Below are 13,291 nucleotides of genomic sequence, written 5' to 3'. Positions count from 1 at the left end.
GTGATGGCGGCGGAGGGGCCGGGAGCGGGGCCGCGCTGCGCCGCTGCCCCTCAGGTACCGGCGGGAGCGGGGCGGGCCGGGCCCCCGGCACCGGCCGAGGGATGGGGGCTCGCTGGTGGCCGCGGGCGGGGAACGACACCAGGCTCGGCCCGTCCTCGGGGTCTCCGTGTGGGCCGGCTCCGCGGGCGGCCCCGGCGCAGGCAGCGGGCATTGCCCGCAGCGAGTCACTTCTGTCTTCCAGTGAGAAGCGTCAGCGCGGCGGGGAGCGGGGTAAGATGAGTCCGGTCCGCGGCCGCGGGAGCCGCAGCACCCAGCGCTGAGCCCGCCCCGGCGGCCACCGACAGAGCCGGAGATGGCAGCGGAGTCCGTAAGTGCAAACGCCGCCCGCAGCCGGCGGGCACACCGGGCCCCTTCCCGCCCCCAGCCCCCCGGCTCTCCCGTGGCCGGTAGCCAGAGGGCCGCCACAGCAGTCAGTGCGCTCCCAGCTCGGAGATTCAATTTAAAATGCACATCAGGGATTTTAAATCTGACTGCGTAAGACCGGTGTTCAGGCGTTGCGTGCGTAACAAGCTCCGGCAATAAATAAATTAATGGGTTTGTTGGTGGGCTGAGCGAGGTAACCTGTTTGGATTCCGGTTTGTCGTTGTGGTATTGGCTGCCCAGAGTCTTGTGCTGCCTCCTGTCATGAGAGCCTGTGACGGCCGTAAAATTGGCGGGGGGGAAGACGGTCAAAGGACAGAGCGCTTCGCCTTTTGACTCCATTTCAGAAGTATCCAGAGATCGCTAAACCATTTGCTGTTTCTGAAAACAGCCTCCAAGGCTGTTCTCATCGGCCCGCAGTCGGGATGGGCATTGAACGGACTCGTCACTGCGCCGTCATCCAAGCAACGTTCACAGTCTTTTCAGTCCCGCTTGTATTAAAGATCATGTGGAAGCGAGAGTGTTCCTTTAAATGAGACTTTCTTCTGATTTAATTTTTCTTCTGGGCCCCTCACATGACGCTGTTTTCCTCCTTTTGGCGTGTTTTCATTTGGAGCTCTGTGTCCGTTACCGAGTGCTTTTAGTTTTCAATCCTGAAAATACTACACCCGTGTTTAAAGTGCTCCTCAGTAACTGGCTGACTTTCATGTATGTTCAGCTGAAACACAGTTTTGTGGAATGAGGACCTTAGTTATTAGCAAGTTCCCAATTAAAAGTATCAGTCAACAAATAAAAAGTCAGAGATTAGAGTTCTTGAGTTGATTGTATAGGTCAATTTCCAATTTAATAAATTTTATGAAGGGCAACTGACTTGAAATATTAATTATGTCACGTGGCTTCTTGTAGACGATCCCCATCTGGCAGAACAAACCCCATGGCTCAGCACGCAGCGTTGTCAGGAGGATCGGGTCAAACCTCCCGTTAAAACCCTGTCCCAGAGCAACCTTTGAGGTAAGCGGGCTCCTAAGGGATTTGGTGATCGCGCATAGGAAGCTGCCGCTCTGGAGCAAGGCCAGGCGCTGCCACGAGCTGCTGTTCTGTCAGCCACATGTGTCTGCAGAGTTGCGTTCACAAAACTCTTGTAGCAGTATAGTTAATTTTAAGATTTTTTAAAATTTCTTTTGTTTTTTTTAAACTCTGGTCTTGTAAAGTGATCATTGGCAACTTGAAAATACCTCCTCAGATAGTGTCTGTGGACTGGGTTAGCAAGCTAGAGGAGACAGAAGCATGGAGTTGCTGAACCAGAGCTTTGTTGTGTGACCTCCAGCAAGCCACGCGTCCTCTGGGCCTGTGTTTCCTAAACAGTAAAACGGGGTTTATGGAAACGCTTACGTCACTGCTTAAGCTCAAGGACAGCGCTGGCACTTGTAGCGGCAAAGTGTTGCACGTGGCCTTGGCAGCGTGCTAAGCTGTATCAGGTATCCCTCCGCTGTTCGCTCTCACAGAGCACAGTAACACCAACGCACCCAAGAGCACGTTGGCGTGGTTTAACCCCAGCCGGCAACTCGGCACCACGCAGCCGCTTGCTCGCTGCCCCCACCCAGTGGGAGGGGGGAGAGAATCGGGGGGAAAAAAATAAACTCGTGGGTTGAGATAAAGACAGTTTAGTAGGACAGAAAGGAAGAAAAATAACGATAATAATGAAATGACAATCATACTACTAAAAGAATTAGAATATACAAAACAAGTGATGCACAATGCAGTTGCTCACCACTGGCTGACTGATGCCCAGTCAGTTCCCGAGCAGCGATCCGCCCCTCCCGGCCAACTCCCCCCAGTTTACATACTGGGCATGACGTCATATGGTATGGAATATCCCTTTGGCCAGTTGGGGTCAGCTGTCCTGGCTGTGTCCCCTCCCAACTTCTTGTGCCCCTCCAGCCTTCTCGCTGGCTGGGCCTGAGAAGAATTAATAGTATAAGCACTACTTAGCAACAGCTAAAAACATCAGTGTGTTACCAACGTTATTCTCACACTAAATCCAAAACACAGCACCGTACCGGCTACTAGGAAGAAAATTAACTCTATCCCAGCCGAAACCAGGACACGCGTGCAGAAGCCGACACACGAAGCGCTACGTTTCCGTGAGCCGAATGGCGTCACGGTCACACGTCTGACAGATGCAGCTGCCGACCTGGTGCAGAGGCGAAAGGCTCTGACAGCCAGTACAGCACATCTGGGGCGGCTTCAGGAGACAGGACCGCCATCTCCTTAATGTAACTTTCTTCTTTTTAGGTTCTACCAAATGTTTCGGAGCTCTATTTAAATGATGTCCCTCCAGTCCCCACCTTGGCAGACATTGTGTGGATAGCAGCAGATGATGAAGAAACATATGCCAGAGTCAGGTTGGTTTCCTCTTTGTGTCTGCTGGTCCTTATTTTTATACGCTGGTTTATTTCGCACAGCATAGGCCAGACGTTGATCAAATGATCACAACTTCCAGTCCTCTCAGGGTGTGATGTGGTGCCTGTTGAAAGACGTTTTTCCCAAGAGACAGGAAAAAAAAATTGGACAAAGGACCCTGGGAGGAATTCCTGTAGGATGTGCTAAGAGCCTGTGCCATGCCATATTTTACTCACCGAAAGATCTGTGCAGAGTAACCCTCCTGATCTGTGGTATTCTCTGGTTAGAAAGTTCAAGAGTTGAGTTCTCCCGGGATGGAAATGTTCTGCCCCCAGGAGTTTGGTTCTGGTCAGTTGAACTTTTTGTCCTTAAAGCAGGGCAATAGTAATGGGTATCTTGTGAAAGATAAAATGGACTTTGAAATCAGAGGCAAAAGTTAACGGGTAAGTGACGTTTCCCATGTGCACCCAGCGCACTGCCCGGTGTGGAGACACCGTTACCAGGAGAGAAATGACTTGGAACCATGTGAACGCGCCCAGACTTTTGTCCCTGCGTCCTCTCACCACATCTTGTGCCGTTGGGTCATGATTTCTGTGACAGGCTTTCTGTTCCTTGTAATGCAGAGAGAGCACATACAGCGACACAGCGCATCTATACGGTGGCACATACAGTGGTACATACAGCTTAGTGGCGCAGAGGCTTAATTCATCGTGTTGAAGTCTTCTGCTGTCCTGAGGTGGAGGCAGAGCGTTGCCGAGCGTTGTTGTCACGGAGGGGTCTGGACCTTGTAAATGACCAACAGGTTTTTGTCCTGTAGGAGTGACACTCGCCCGCTGAAGCACAAGTGGAAGCCGAGTCCCTTCACCGTTATACAGCGAAATGCTTCAGTCCCCAACCTGAGGAGGCAGGAGGAGAAGCTGCTCGCCTTGAAGAAACCTGGTTTACCAGCACTGAGCCGAACAACAGAGCTCCAGGATGAGCTGAGTCACCTTCGGAGTCAGATAGCTAAAATAGTCGCTGCGGAGTCAGGTAGGAATATAATGAGCTTTTTTTGTTGAACGAGAAGGGCTGAATTAGTGAGCCATGGTATTTCCTCCAACTTGCGTGTTGTTTTTCCAGCAGAGCTGTGGCTCCCGTTGCTGGGTGCCATCTTTGGTGTCAGCTCAGTGCCGGTTCTGTGTTTAGATGTTTGCATCTGTTTCGTTGGCGGAGTCCTGCTTGTTTTTAAGAAGTGCCAAGTGCTGCTGTGTGACTGCATTGCATCTGGAGGCCGACTCTCATCTCAAGCACCTTGTTTCATGAAAAGATCTGGTGTATTCTTGCCATTCCTGCTCCGAGTCAGCCATGAGTGAGAGGGTTACATCTCAATTTGGGTAGGAAGGAGATGTTAGTGTTTGTTTCTTCTGTGAAGATGACAGTGCCGTTTCTATAGCAAATAAGGTATTTGGGGAAAAGCCTAGCTGAACTGATTTATTTATTTCTTTTAGTAAATTTGTATGCAACTAAAAGGCATGTTTTAGCTGCAAAATTGAACCGTGAGGAAAGACTTCTCTTCCTTTCATGGCTTTTCCTGTATACTCAGCTCTGAAAATATGACGTTATTTGGTAGGATCCAAATCCCAGTGGTTGTGCAAGGCTTGCTGCAACAGTGGCGGGTTTACAGTGCGGAAACCAGTAAGATAGAAATACCTTGGTACCTATTTACGGAGTGTTCAGAAGGCAGAGTTGTTGATCTCCCAACTCAAAAACGTTGGAACAGTTTTGCAAACTAAAGGAATTTAGTCCTTCTTGAAGACAGTTTTTCTTAAAAGCTGCGTTTCTTGTACGCAGAATACTTTTGCCAATAACCAAGACGACAGCTGTATTATGGCTGCTTTCCAGAGGGAAAGAAGGACCTATAATTCTTCCTATTACTTTAAAAAAAAAAAAAACCCAAACAACAGGATTGTGCCACAAGTGAAATGCTATCAGGCGGGTTAATTCCTGTTTACGATGGGTAATAGTGGCTGATGAAACCTTCCTTATCCTACATCTGAAAGCAAATATTTTTTTTAATTCCCAGATTGCTACTTTGCGCTGCACTGTGCTGTGTGTGCACGAGACCGAATCTCTCGTGATCTGTGAAAGACGACGTGGTTGTCTGATTATTGTAACCCCAAGGGACTTGCAGCTTTAATGACTGCTTATATTTAATGACTGCTTATATTTAGTCCAGCTATCCCCGAGCCATAAACGCATTTGAACATGAAACAGAGTCGTGGTGTTTGATTTAGTTGAAATGCTGGTTTCTACATGAGAGATTCGGTGTTCTTTTTCAGTTCTGTGCGATGGTCAATGGATTCTAAGAGTCTGCTTGATATCAATAATGTAAATGTATGTGCCACCACATGAGAATATACGGGATGTGTTTGGCATGCAAAGTTGTATTTAGATGAGATCAGGTATTTCTGATGATCCGTGCACACTTAGAGAGTACCCATCTCCTTGCGCTGCTGTTTCTTGTCCTCTTTGGTCCTGTCGCGGTACACGGGATCCTGTATGCCGCATGCCTCGACTCTTACAGCAGCACGGTAAAATGAAGCCACTCTGGGGGTGAGGGAGCCGCGTTACCCTCAACTCTGCAGGGAATAAGCGTAAAACAAGGGATCACAGATGTGTCCCCTTCAGAGAGGCTGCGTGTGCCCTCTTTCTTCGCCACGCAAGATCAGAGGAGGAGACAAATGGGAATAAAGAACAGGGGAAATGCTGTGGTTTTTTCCTTCTAAGTGTTGTCTCAGCTCTACAGTTGCTCAAGCTGTGTGCCAGAAAAGTCCGTTTTAATTCAAGGAGAGTAATAACGAGGAAAATTAGAGCGCCAGATGGGAGAAAAATGATTTAATCATTTAATACCTTTTTTTCTCCCTCTCTACTCAGCAATGTGCCTGGTTGTTATCAGCTGGCATTTGAGAACAGGTCGTATTGACTTCGCGTCCTCTGAGTCAATAACGGGGAGCTGTGATTTAGGGCCTAGCTGTAGCTTGGTAATCTGATGCAGGAGATAACTATTTAGCAGGCTTATTTTGGAAAGATTGATGTCAGAAAAGAAATATTGTGCATTCCGCTTTATTATATACTGTTAGAGAAATCCCTTAATTGGAAGTTGATAACTATCTACAAGTTTACTCTTGAGGCCAAGGGCATTAGTGCTTTAAGGGACGGTGTGTTTTCAATACAGGAAGATTCTTTCAAGGAGATGTGCACTAAGCATTTTTCTGGATTTTTGGTTGTTTTCCCTTAGTGTTTTACACTGGAAATATCTAACTCATTTTCACTTAATAACCCTCGGAATTTATATAGTTGTTCTTATCCTCACTGCATTTTAAAGCATGAACAAATAAATCCCATCTTCCCTGTGGAATAGGTGGATGCTATTCTCATTTTACAGACGGTGATGGAAAGCAAAACAGGTCAAAACGCCTGCAGTCACAGAGCGAATTGCTGTGACCGTCCAGTGCAAAATGCTGGAGCTCCTGAACCAGCTCTGCATTCTCACCAGGCGTAATGGGTATGGGGGAAGGAGCCTGAAAGGAAAAGAAAAGCAAGCAGTTCTCAAGGCGATGAAGAAAAAGAGGAGAAAAGTTGAGACGATTAAGATGTACATTCTGACACAGGCTCCCTCTGGGACCCCGAGCAGCAGCTAAATCTCTGTTCCTCCGTTTTAAAAACGGAACAAATAAACGTTACCTGACTTCTGCAGGGACGGGGCACAGTGTTTGAACTGGAGGGGTGATACGGTGATGGGCACAATAGGAATAGAGATACATAAGGGGTTGGTGGGATAACAGGTACTGGAGAAGGTCTTGAGTTGCAACACGGTGTCGTCAGAAGCAGAGTGGACATGGAGGGTAACGGAGAATATGATGAATTTGTTTTCTTATAGCATGGGGGAGGCTGGCTGATGATGCCTCTTGATTTATATTCTGTTGTTTTGGGGGAAAAAAATACCTACATGGTTTGGTATTAGTTTATCTATCCACCTATATTGTTTTCTTTTTCAGCTTCTGCTTCATTAACACCAGATTTATTATCTCCAGGAAGTTCAAATGCATCTTCTCCTTTACCCTGTTTCGGACCCTCTTTCCAATCTACAACTTCCTTTGTCATTAGCGATATCACAGAGGAGGAGGCAGAACTCGAAAGCCCCGAGCTCCCGTCAGTCTCCATGCTTTGTTCTGCAACCTCCGAGTGTTGTAAACCAGAACCAAAGGATCCTGACGAGGAAGATTCTGTGTCTCTTTCAAAGGCCAGCAGTTTTGCGGACATGATGGGCATTCTTAAAGACATTCATAGGATGAAGCAGAGCAAAGACTTGTAAGTGCTTCCTGAACTCTCTTGATTTTATTTTATCTCTTTTTTTGTCTGTCAAATCATTGTAGACACTGGACATTCCATTCACTGCTTGTTGGTGCTGCTCTGTATTTGTGATTCTCAGAGGGGGAATATCTGTTTGTAGTAGAACTTGCTAATACTTACATTTCTGGGGGGTGTTCACTGATGGCTTACCTGCCTGGGTAGAAAGCAACGGAGAGGAACTTAAACCGATTAGCACAACGTTTGGCTGTTTCAACTTGTTCACCTGAAAAAAAGCTTGTGTTTGCCCTGATGAAAACCAGAACTGTATGTATTGGCAACCTGCAGAGTGAGGGCCACACTGCTCGCTCTGCTCACCGTGGTTGCGGGTGCTGGTGCTTAGACCATCTCGGAGACCCAAGCGGTTGGGAAGCTCAGCAGCTTTTTCAGCGTGGCACGTACAGGAATTGACAGGCGGAGCTTTTCAGCTTCTCAGCTTTCGCATCTGGCCCCGCTCTGAGCGTGGGCAGAGTGAATTTTCACTTCTCTCATGACGAGTTTACACATTGATCATGAGAAGGCCTCAAGCTGCTGACGTGCCAGCTGCCACGTGGCTGAGACAGGGTTCTGCCCAGCTGATAAAGTAGCTTCTTTAATGGTAGCTGTACTGCCTTCGTTTTACATGTGAAATCACAGTGATAAAGTTCAGTTTCCACATTTTTCAGCCCGAAGATCTATCCAGCCATTATGTTGTGTAAGATTCCTGGCCAAAAATAACATGTTGTGTGATGGCTGTTCACAATTCCTATGCCTAATTCGGTTTAAAAGAAATTAAATTCTTAGCACTGAAAAAATTATATAGTCAAATGAGAGAAATATGCTCAGTTTGCATCCAGAATGTCAGTACGGTATTACACATCCGTAATTCACACAGCATACCCTTTTGCTCTTGCTTTCCTAAGCGTTAAATATTACTCAAAGCTTAAACACTCACTTGCTTTATATAAATGCCTGTAATCCTTCTTGGGGGTGAGTAGGATTCATGAACCACAGATGAATTGCTCCTCTTCTTTCTTCCTGTCTGTTGCAAAGCAGTGCTTTGGGCACCCAAAAATAGTTCTGAATTATTAGGCAAAGGGAGAGAGAATTCTCAGGAAAAATACCTGCTGTTGTGTGCGACCCGGCCACGTTGGCTCGACGGGGGCTTGGGTTGGGCTGTAGGTAACTCGCCTGCTAAGACGACAACTGTGCCATTCTAATGGTCACTCACTGGCTCTGTTAAATCCAGAAAAGCTTGCAGATGCTTCGTGTTGTGACATGTGATGTTTTATCAGAAACGTGTACCTCTAGGACTAAGCATTCACACGTAACAATGTAATTATCAATCTTGTAATTAGTGCAGACTGGTATGTCAGCCTTCTGTGGAAGCAGACTTTTCAGGGTAGGAAAACTGCCACCATCTGTGCCAGCTGAAGACAGGGAAAAGTGCATTATTCAGGGGAAAAAAAACTTGTACAAATACAGATTATGGTGGGAAAATCCGAGGCGTTTCTTATCCACGCCTGGATGTGCCAACAAGGCTCCTGCCAGCAGTGGCCGAGTCACAAGGAGCCGGGTGCTGACTGGGGGGGAGGCTGTGAAAAGCAGCGTGTAGGTGACAGGGAACCTTGCAGTATAACGGGTCACAATTTGACTTCGATTTCCTCGACAGAACGTATGAGAACAACTACTGATGGATGAAGGTGTTTGATCTTGCTGTTAGCCTGGGAGAGAAGCTGTGTGAATGAGTGGGAGGAAGAGATGGCTTGTGCACAAAGAAAGGATTTCCCAACAGCGTTGATTCTTTTTAACGTTACAGGAGATGAGAGAGAGCAAGGATTTTGTACTGTCGAATACTTGGGGGGAAGGGGATAGCTGCCAAATCCCTCCTGGCTGGGGTACCGAGTGGGCAAAAGAACTGAGTCCCCAGGACCCTTCTCCCCTTGTGATGGCTTGGCTGATTAGCTGGGAGCCGGGCCACGCTGCTGCTGCTGCTGCTGCTGCTTGCGTCAAGGCTAGGAACAGTTTAACAGAAAAGCTTGAGACTGTTTCTTGCTGGAGCTGAACCGTTTTCCTCTCGTCTGTTTCTGTATCTATCTCAGCCTCTAACTTGCCTCCTACATGCAACAGTGACGTTTTAGGATACGGTTATTACAGCTTAATTAAAGAATCGCAGGTAGCTGAAAAATTACATTAAATAAATCACTGATGTCCATTACTTGATGAGCTTTAATTCCTAGACAGAATCCTCTAGTGTCGATGCAGTTGTGTGAGCAGCCCCATGCTTCTGCAGCTGTACTCACCTTGCGGACGTGCTGTTAGGTTACGCAGAGCAGCTTTGCTAGCGTAGGTACGCAGCGCTTGTAACACTTAAAAGGATCATGTACTTTTTAAGTGGATGAAGGTACCAAATGATGCTTAACGAGATTACATGGATGCTTCTCTGATGCCCCTATTTAGGACTTGGTGCTTAAACACAACCTTGGAAGCTTCAGGAATGAGTGAGAAACGCTTGCAGAAATGTGCATGTTTCAACAAATGTGACACAGAGCCTGTTAAGGTGTCTGTGGTGCCCTCTGCGAGGGGAGTGGCTGAGTGCCGTGCCTGCTGGGCCGTGCGCTCAGCGCGGGGTTAAAGACAGGTAGCATGAGGAGCTGCTTGGACTGTGAGTACACTTTTACTTGTAAGTACTACTGTTATGGGACTGAACAACTTAATTTTTCCGTGATTATTTCCTCGGCCCTTCGAGTGGCTCTGAAGGGCTGAGACACTGAAGCTGAATGCTGGTGCTCCATGGTCTGCTGCTGGTTGTGGCTCGCTGTAGGACATTTGTACCCTTTGGTAGGAGAGGTTCCTTCTCTCACCCCGGTGTGGGTTATCTGTCTCTTCGCTCGTCCTGGGAGGGCTTTTCCTTGTCATCGGCACAGCTCGAGGCTGTGTCAGCGCTGTCTCTCCTCACTGCTGTTAGTGTCGCCTGCTCCTCTGGCTGCTTCGGTTTGCCCCGGTCCCTCTTCGGAGGCAGCTGACGGATACTTGGGTGACTCCGAATTCTCAGGTTTGCCCGTGTGGAAGGAGGGGTTTGGGGAGGGCTCCGGCCCCTGTACTCTGGTCTTTCTCTGCACCCTTTTCAGAAGGAACGGTTCTGTCCGGCTGAAATCAAAGGCATGCTTCTGGCTACAAAATCGTCTTTTAAATAGCGATGCATTTATACAACTGTAAATTAAGAACGTGCATCAGACAGAAATCTGATACAGCACTAAGGGTGTAAGATGCCATGAGCAGCTCAATGGCATCTTACACAGCTTACTAAAAGCCTTCAGTGTTAATTTGAGAACAAGCCCCTCCCAAACACATATGGAAATACTCCAGGGGGATTTTTTTCCTTTTAGGAATGTTTAAAACACCCATAATGTTTTCTGACCAAGGGAGGACTTCAGCTATAAAAGAAAAAAGGTTAAGCTCTGAAATTATTATTACAGGTTCTAAACAAAACCTTAGTGAGCAATTCATGATACCTGAGGAAGAAGAACTGGGTTTTGGCTTCCTGTAAAATAACCTCACTAACACTTCTAATGTGAACTGCGTGTCTGAACTTGTTGAGAGAGGTAGGATGCTTTGATAACAGAATGCTACAGAAAAACTCATGTGCAGTAGCTAAGCAGAGGGAAATGTATACCAGCCCTCCTTTAAAACACCTGTAATTAATTACCCATATTTAAATATGAAAGCATATATCCATTGTCTAGCAAAATTCATGAAAAAAATACTTCCAGGACTTCAACTCAAACACCACACTACTTGTAGATTTATATTGAGGGGACGTAGGCTGTAAATAATTAATGAAGTTTTATTTTACTTACTTGTTATTAACACAGTTGAATAAAAATTATAAAGAGCTTTGATGCTGACATTTTCAGGATACCCCTTGATCCACAAAATGAGCTCCAGGTTTTCTAAGCCAACATGGAAGGTCTGAATTTTTAGCTGCTTTTTGTTGTTTTGTGGTGTTCTTGCACCTCCTCCACTTGTGACAAAAGTTGATGATAAAGACTGCAGAAAAATACTTAAAAGACTCTAACCAGAGCTGTAAACCATCAATTTTGGCACTTCTCTTTACTAACACACTGGCCTTTTGTCTTCCGTCTAGAAACCGAACTTCAATGAAGGAGGAGGACCCGGCCGTTCTTATAGCAGAAGTTCTGAGGAGAAAATTTGCACTAAAGGATGAAGATCTGGCCCTGAAGGAGAAATGATGTTACTGTCATTAAACTCTGTAAGCAAAAGTGTTACGCTCCCAAAATTTTCTCCACAGTAGCTGCCTTCCTAAGGATTGAGCCTTTTGCCTCTTTTATTAATTAGAAATGGTTTCTGCACTGGACACTTACTTAGGAAAGACCCTACGGATTTGATGTGTTTTCCATGTATTGTTATATTTAAGAAAAAACTTTTTAAGATGATGGAAGTTCTTTTCCACCTGTATTTTGATGTTGATTATTGATAAGGATCTTCTAAAGAGTGCAGTGAGCGCTACTGGACGATGTTCTTTCCACCTACAATTTTCCTTAGGTACAAATTAAGTATTAACTTACAACAGCCTTGTTACAATAGAACTAGTTACCATTTCCAGTATAAACGGGTGTCAAACATCGACTTCTTTCTCTGTTCCGAGTATGGTACAGAGCTACTGAGAATAAGCTAATTAATGCTTCCAGGGCTTCAGTGTTTAGGAGGTTGTTGAATCAGAGTGGTAAAAGGCGTCTTCCCAGTAACTCTGACCCGATGGTAGGATGAAACTGCAGTCAATGATCAAACCCCTCGCTCACGTCTGAGGGATGCTGGCTGGTTTTAGTATGCCCTGGGTATTTCTGAACTCACAAATTATCCCACAGTTGCATGACAGAATGGCCTTAATTTCTTGCCAGTAATTTAATGTTTCATTAATAGTCCTTGTATTCAGATAATGTATTTTATTTAGCATTCAAAAGGTCTATTTATTGAACCACCAATGCTAGGAACCGAGCACCTGCCACAAGAGCTGTCATCTGAGAAAAGGGAAGAAGGAACTTGACATTGGCTATGGCTACAGTTCTCACTAACTGAAGAGGTTTCCTTCAGCTACACATTCTCTGCAGTGTTCCTCATGGCTGTATTTAAAGTATGATTTTTTTCCTTTATATAAAATGGAGCCTTAATAAGACAATGGTTGTCCTTGATATTATTAATGCACAGATGTCCAGACATGGTATGACAAAGATGTCAGCAGTGGTGCTCGTATCTTGGGGAGGTTGGCGGGGTGTGGAATTTCAGCTGCTGCAGATGACTGTACTCGGATGCCAAGGATTTTCTTAATCCACCAGGCCCTCAGCCCTTGAAAAATTAAATCCTCATCCCCACCTTAAAAGTGAGAGAAGAGGCTTGTATTGCTGTGGCCACCCAGTGAGCGAGAGCAGAAATAGCATTTAAGACTTCATCAGTTTTCTAGGGCGTTGATACAGCTCTTCCCCTCTCAGATGCATGCCAAGAGCCACTGGACCATGCGATCATTCTCCCTGTCCTAGTAAGGCTCCTCTGCACAAGGATTTGGTGGGAGTGCAGCCACCTATGGAGAAGATGGAGCTGTAACCAAGAGTCCCTCTTCCTGGGAACGTGCTCCGTGTGCAGGCTAGATGTAAGAGTATATCAGCACAATTTTAACTTCTGGACTACGACATAACTCCAGTTGGATCTACTGTACTGAAATTCTGGCCCAATGGGAAAGCAAACCTATCTTAAACAGCAACGCTTACAGTGTTAAAGATGTACTCAACATTCAAAAAAAAAAGTAAAAAACGGGGCAGTTGCTGGTGACAAAGCAGGCTGTTGTTCTGGAGCGTGATCGTGGTCACAGACGGACTCTGCTGTCTGCTGCTCGTGACCCCTGGGGTTTTTGAGCAGCCGGTCCCTGCACTTCAAAAGAGATACACTCTGAAGCACGCCTGTGCAAAACGCTACGTATCCAAAAGCAGGGGATTACACTGAACAAGCAGCGCACAGGAAGTACCGCTGCTGTTTGTTAGTGAGGTGTGGCAGCTGCCACGCGCGGTTAAACCAATACTGACCA

General features: G+C 46.3%; 1 protein-coding gene across 5 annotated transcripts; it reads left to right on the top strand.

Annotated features, from left to right (window-relative positions):
• The first annotated feature begins 259 nt into the window (after positions 1-259).
• Positions 260-12,391, top strand: MTFR1L (mitochondrial fission regulator 1 like). Of its 5 annotated transcripts, XR_007767616.1 has the most exons (8): positions 260-367; positions 1,327-1,431; positions 2,716-2,825; positions 3,641-3,852; positions 6,861-7,173; positions 9,652-9,856; positions 10,671-10,796; positions 11,339-11,399. XR_007767616.1 is itself a non-coding variant. In XM_050909782.1 (7 exons), the coding sequence occupies exons 1-6, from the start codon at positions 353-355 to the stop codon at positions 11,442-11,444; spliced, it is 861 nt and encodes a 286-aa protein (XP_050765739.1). In that variant the 5' UTR covers positions 260-352; the 3' UTR covers positions 11,445-11,464; positions 12,204-12,391. The 5 variants fall into 5 exon arrangements, 4 of the variants coding, with proteins under 4 accessions (XP_050765739.1, XP_050765740.1, XP_050765736.1 ...); XM_050909782.1 differs by lacking the exons at positions 9,652-9,856; positions 10,671-10,796 and adding an exon at positions 12,204-12,391 and having other exon boundaries at positions 11,339-11,464; XM_050909783.1 differs by lacking the exons at positions 9,652-9,856; positions 10,671-10,796 and adding an exon at positions 12,167-12,391 and having other exon boundaries at positions 11,339-11,464.
• Positions 12,392-13,291: the final 900 nt, after the last annotated feature.

Source organism: Gymnogyps californianus, chromosome 22 (assembly GCF_018139145.2).
Source record: "Gymnogyps californianus isolate 813 chromosome 22, ASM1813914v2, whole genome shotgun sequence".
Lineage (NCBI taxonomy): Eukaryota > Metazoa > Chordata > Aves > Accipitriformes > Cathartidae > Gymnogyps > Gymnogyps californianus.
This window is presented reverse-complemented; position numbering and strand designations above follow the sequence as displayed.

What these genes read in the sequence shown, in the direction of transcription:
- MTFR1L (XM_050909779.1), top strand. An exon ending in GAAACATATGCCAGAGTCAG is followed by an intron (nt 2,826 to 3,640) that starts GTTGGTTTCCTC and finishes TTTGTCCTGTAG; the next exon opens with GAGTGACACTCGCCCGCTGA. An exon ending in ATGAAGCAGAGCAAAGACTT is followed by an intron (nt 7,174 to 9,651) that starts GTAAGTGCTTCC and finishes GCCCCTATTTAG; the next exon opens with GACTTGGTGCTTAAACACAA.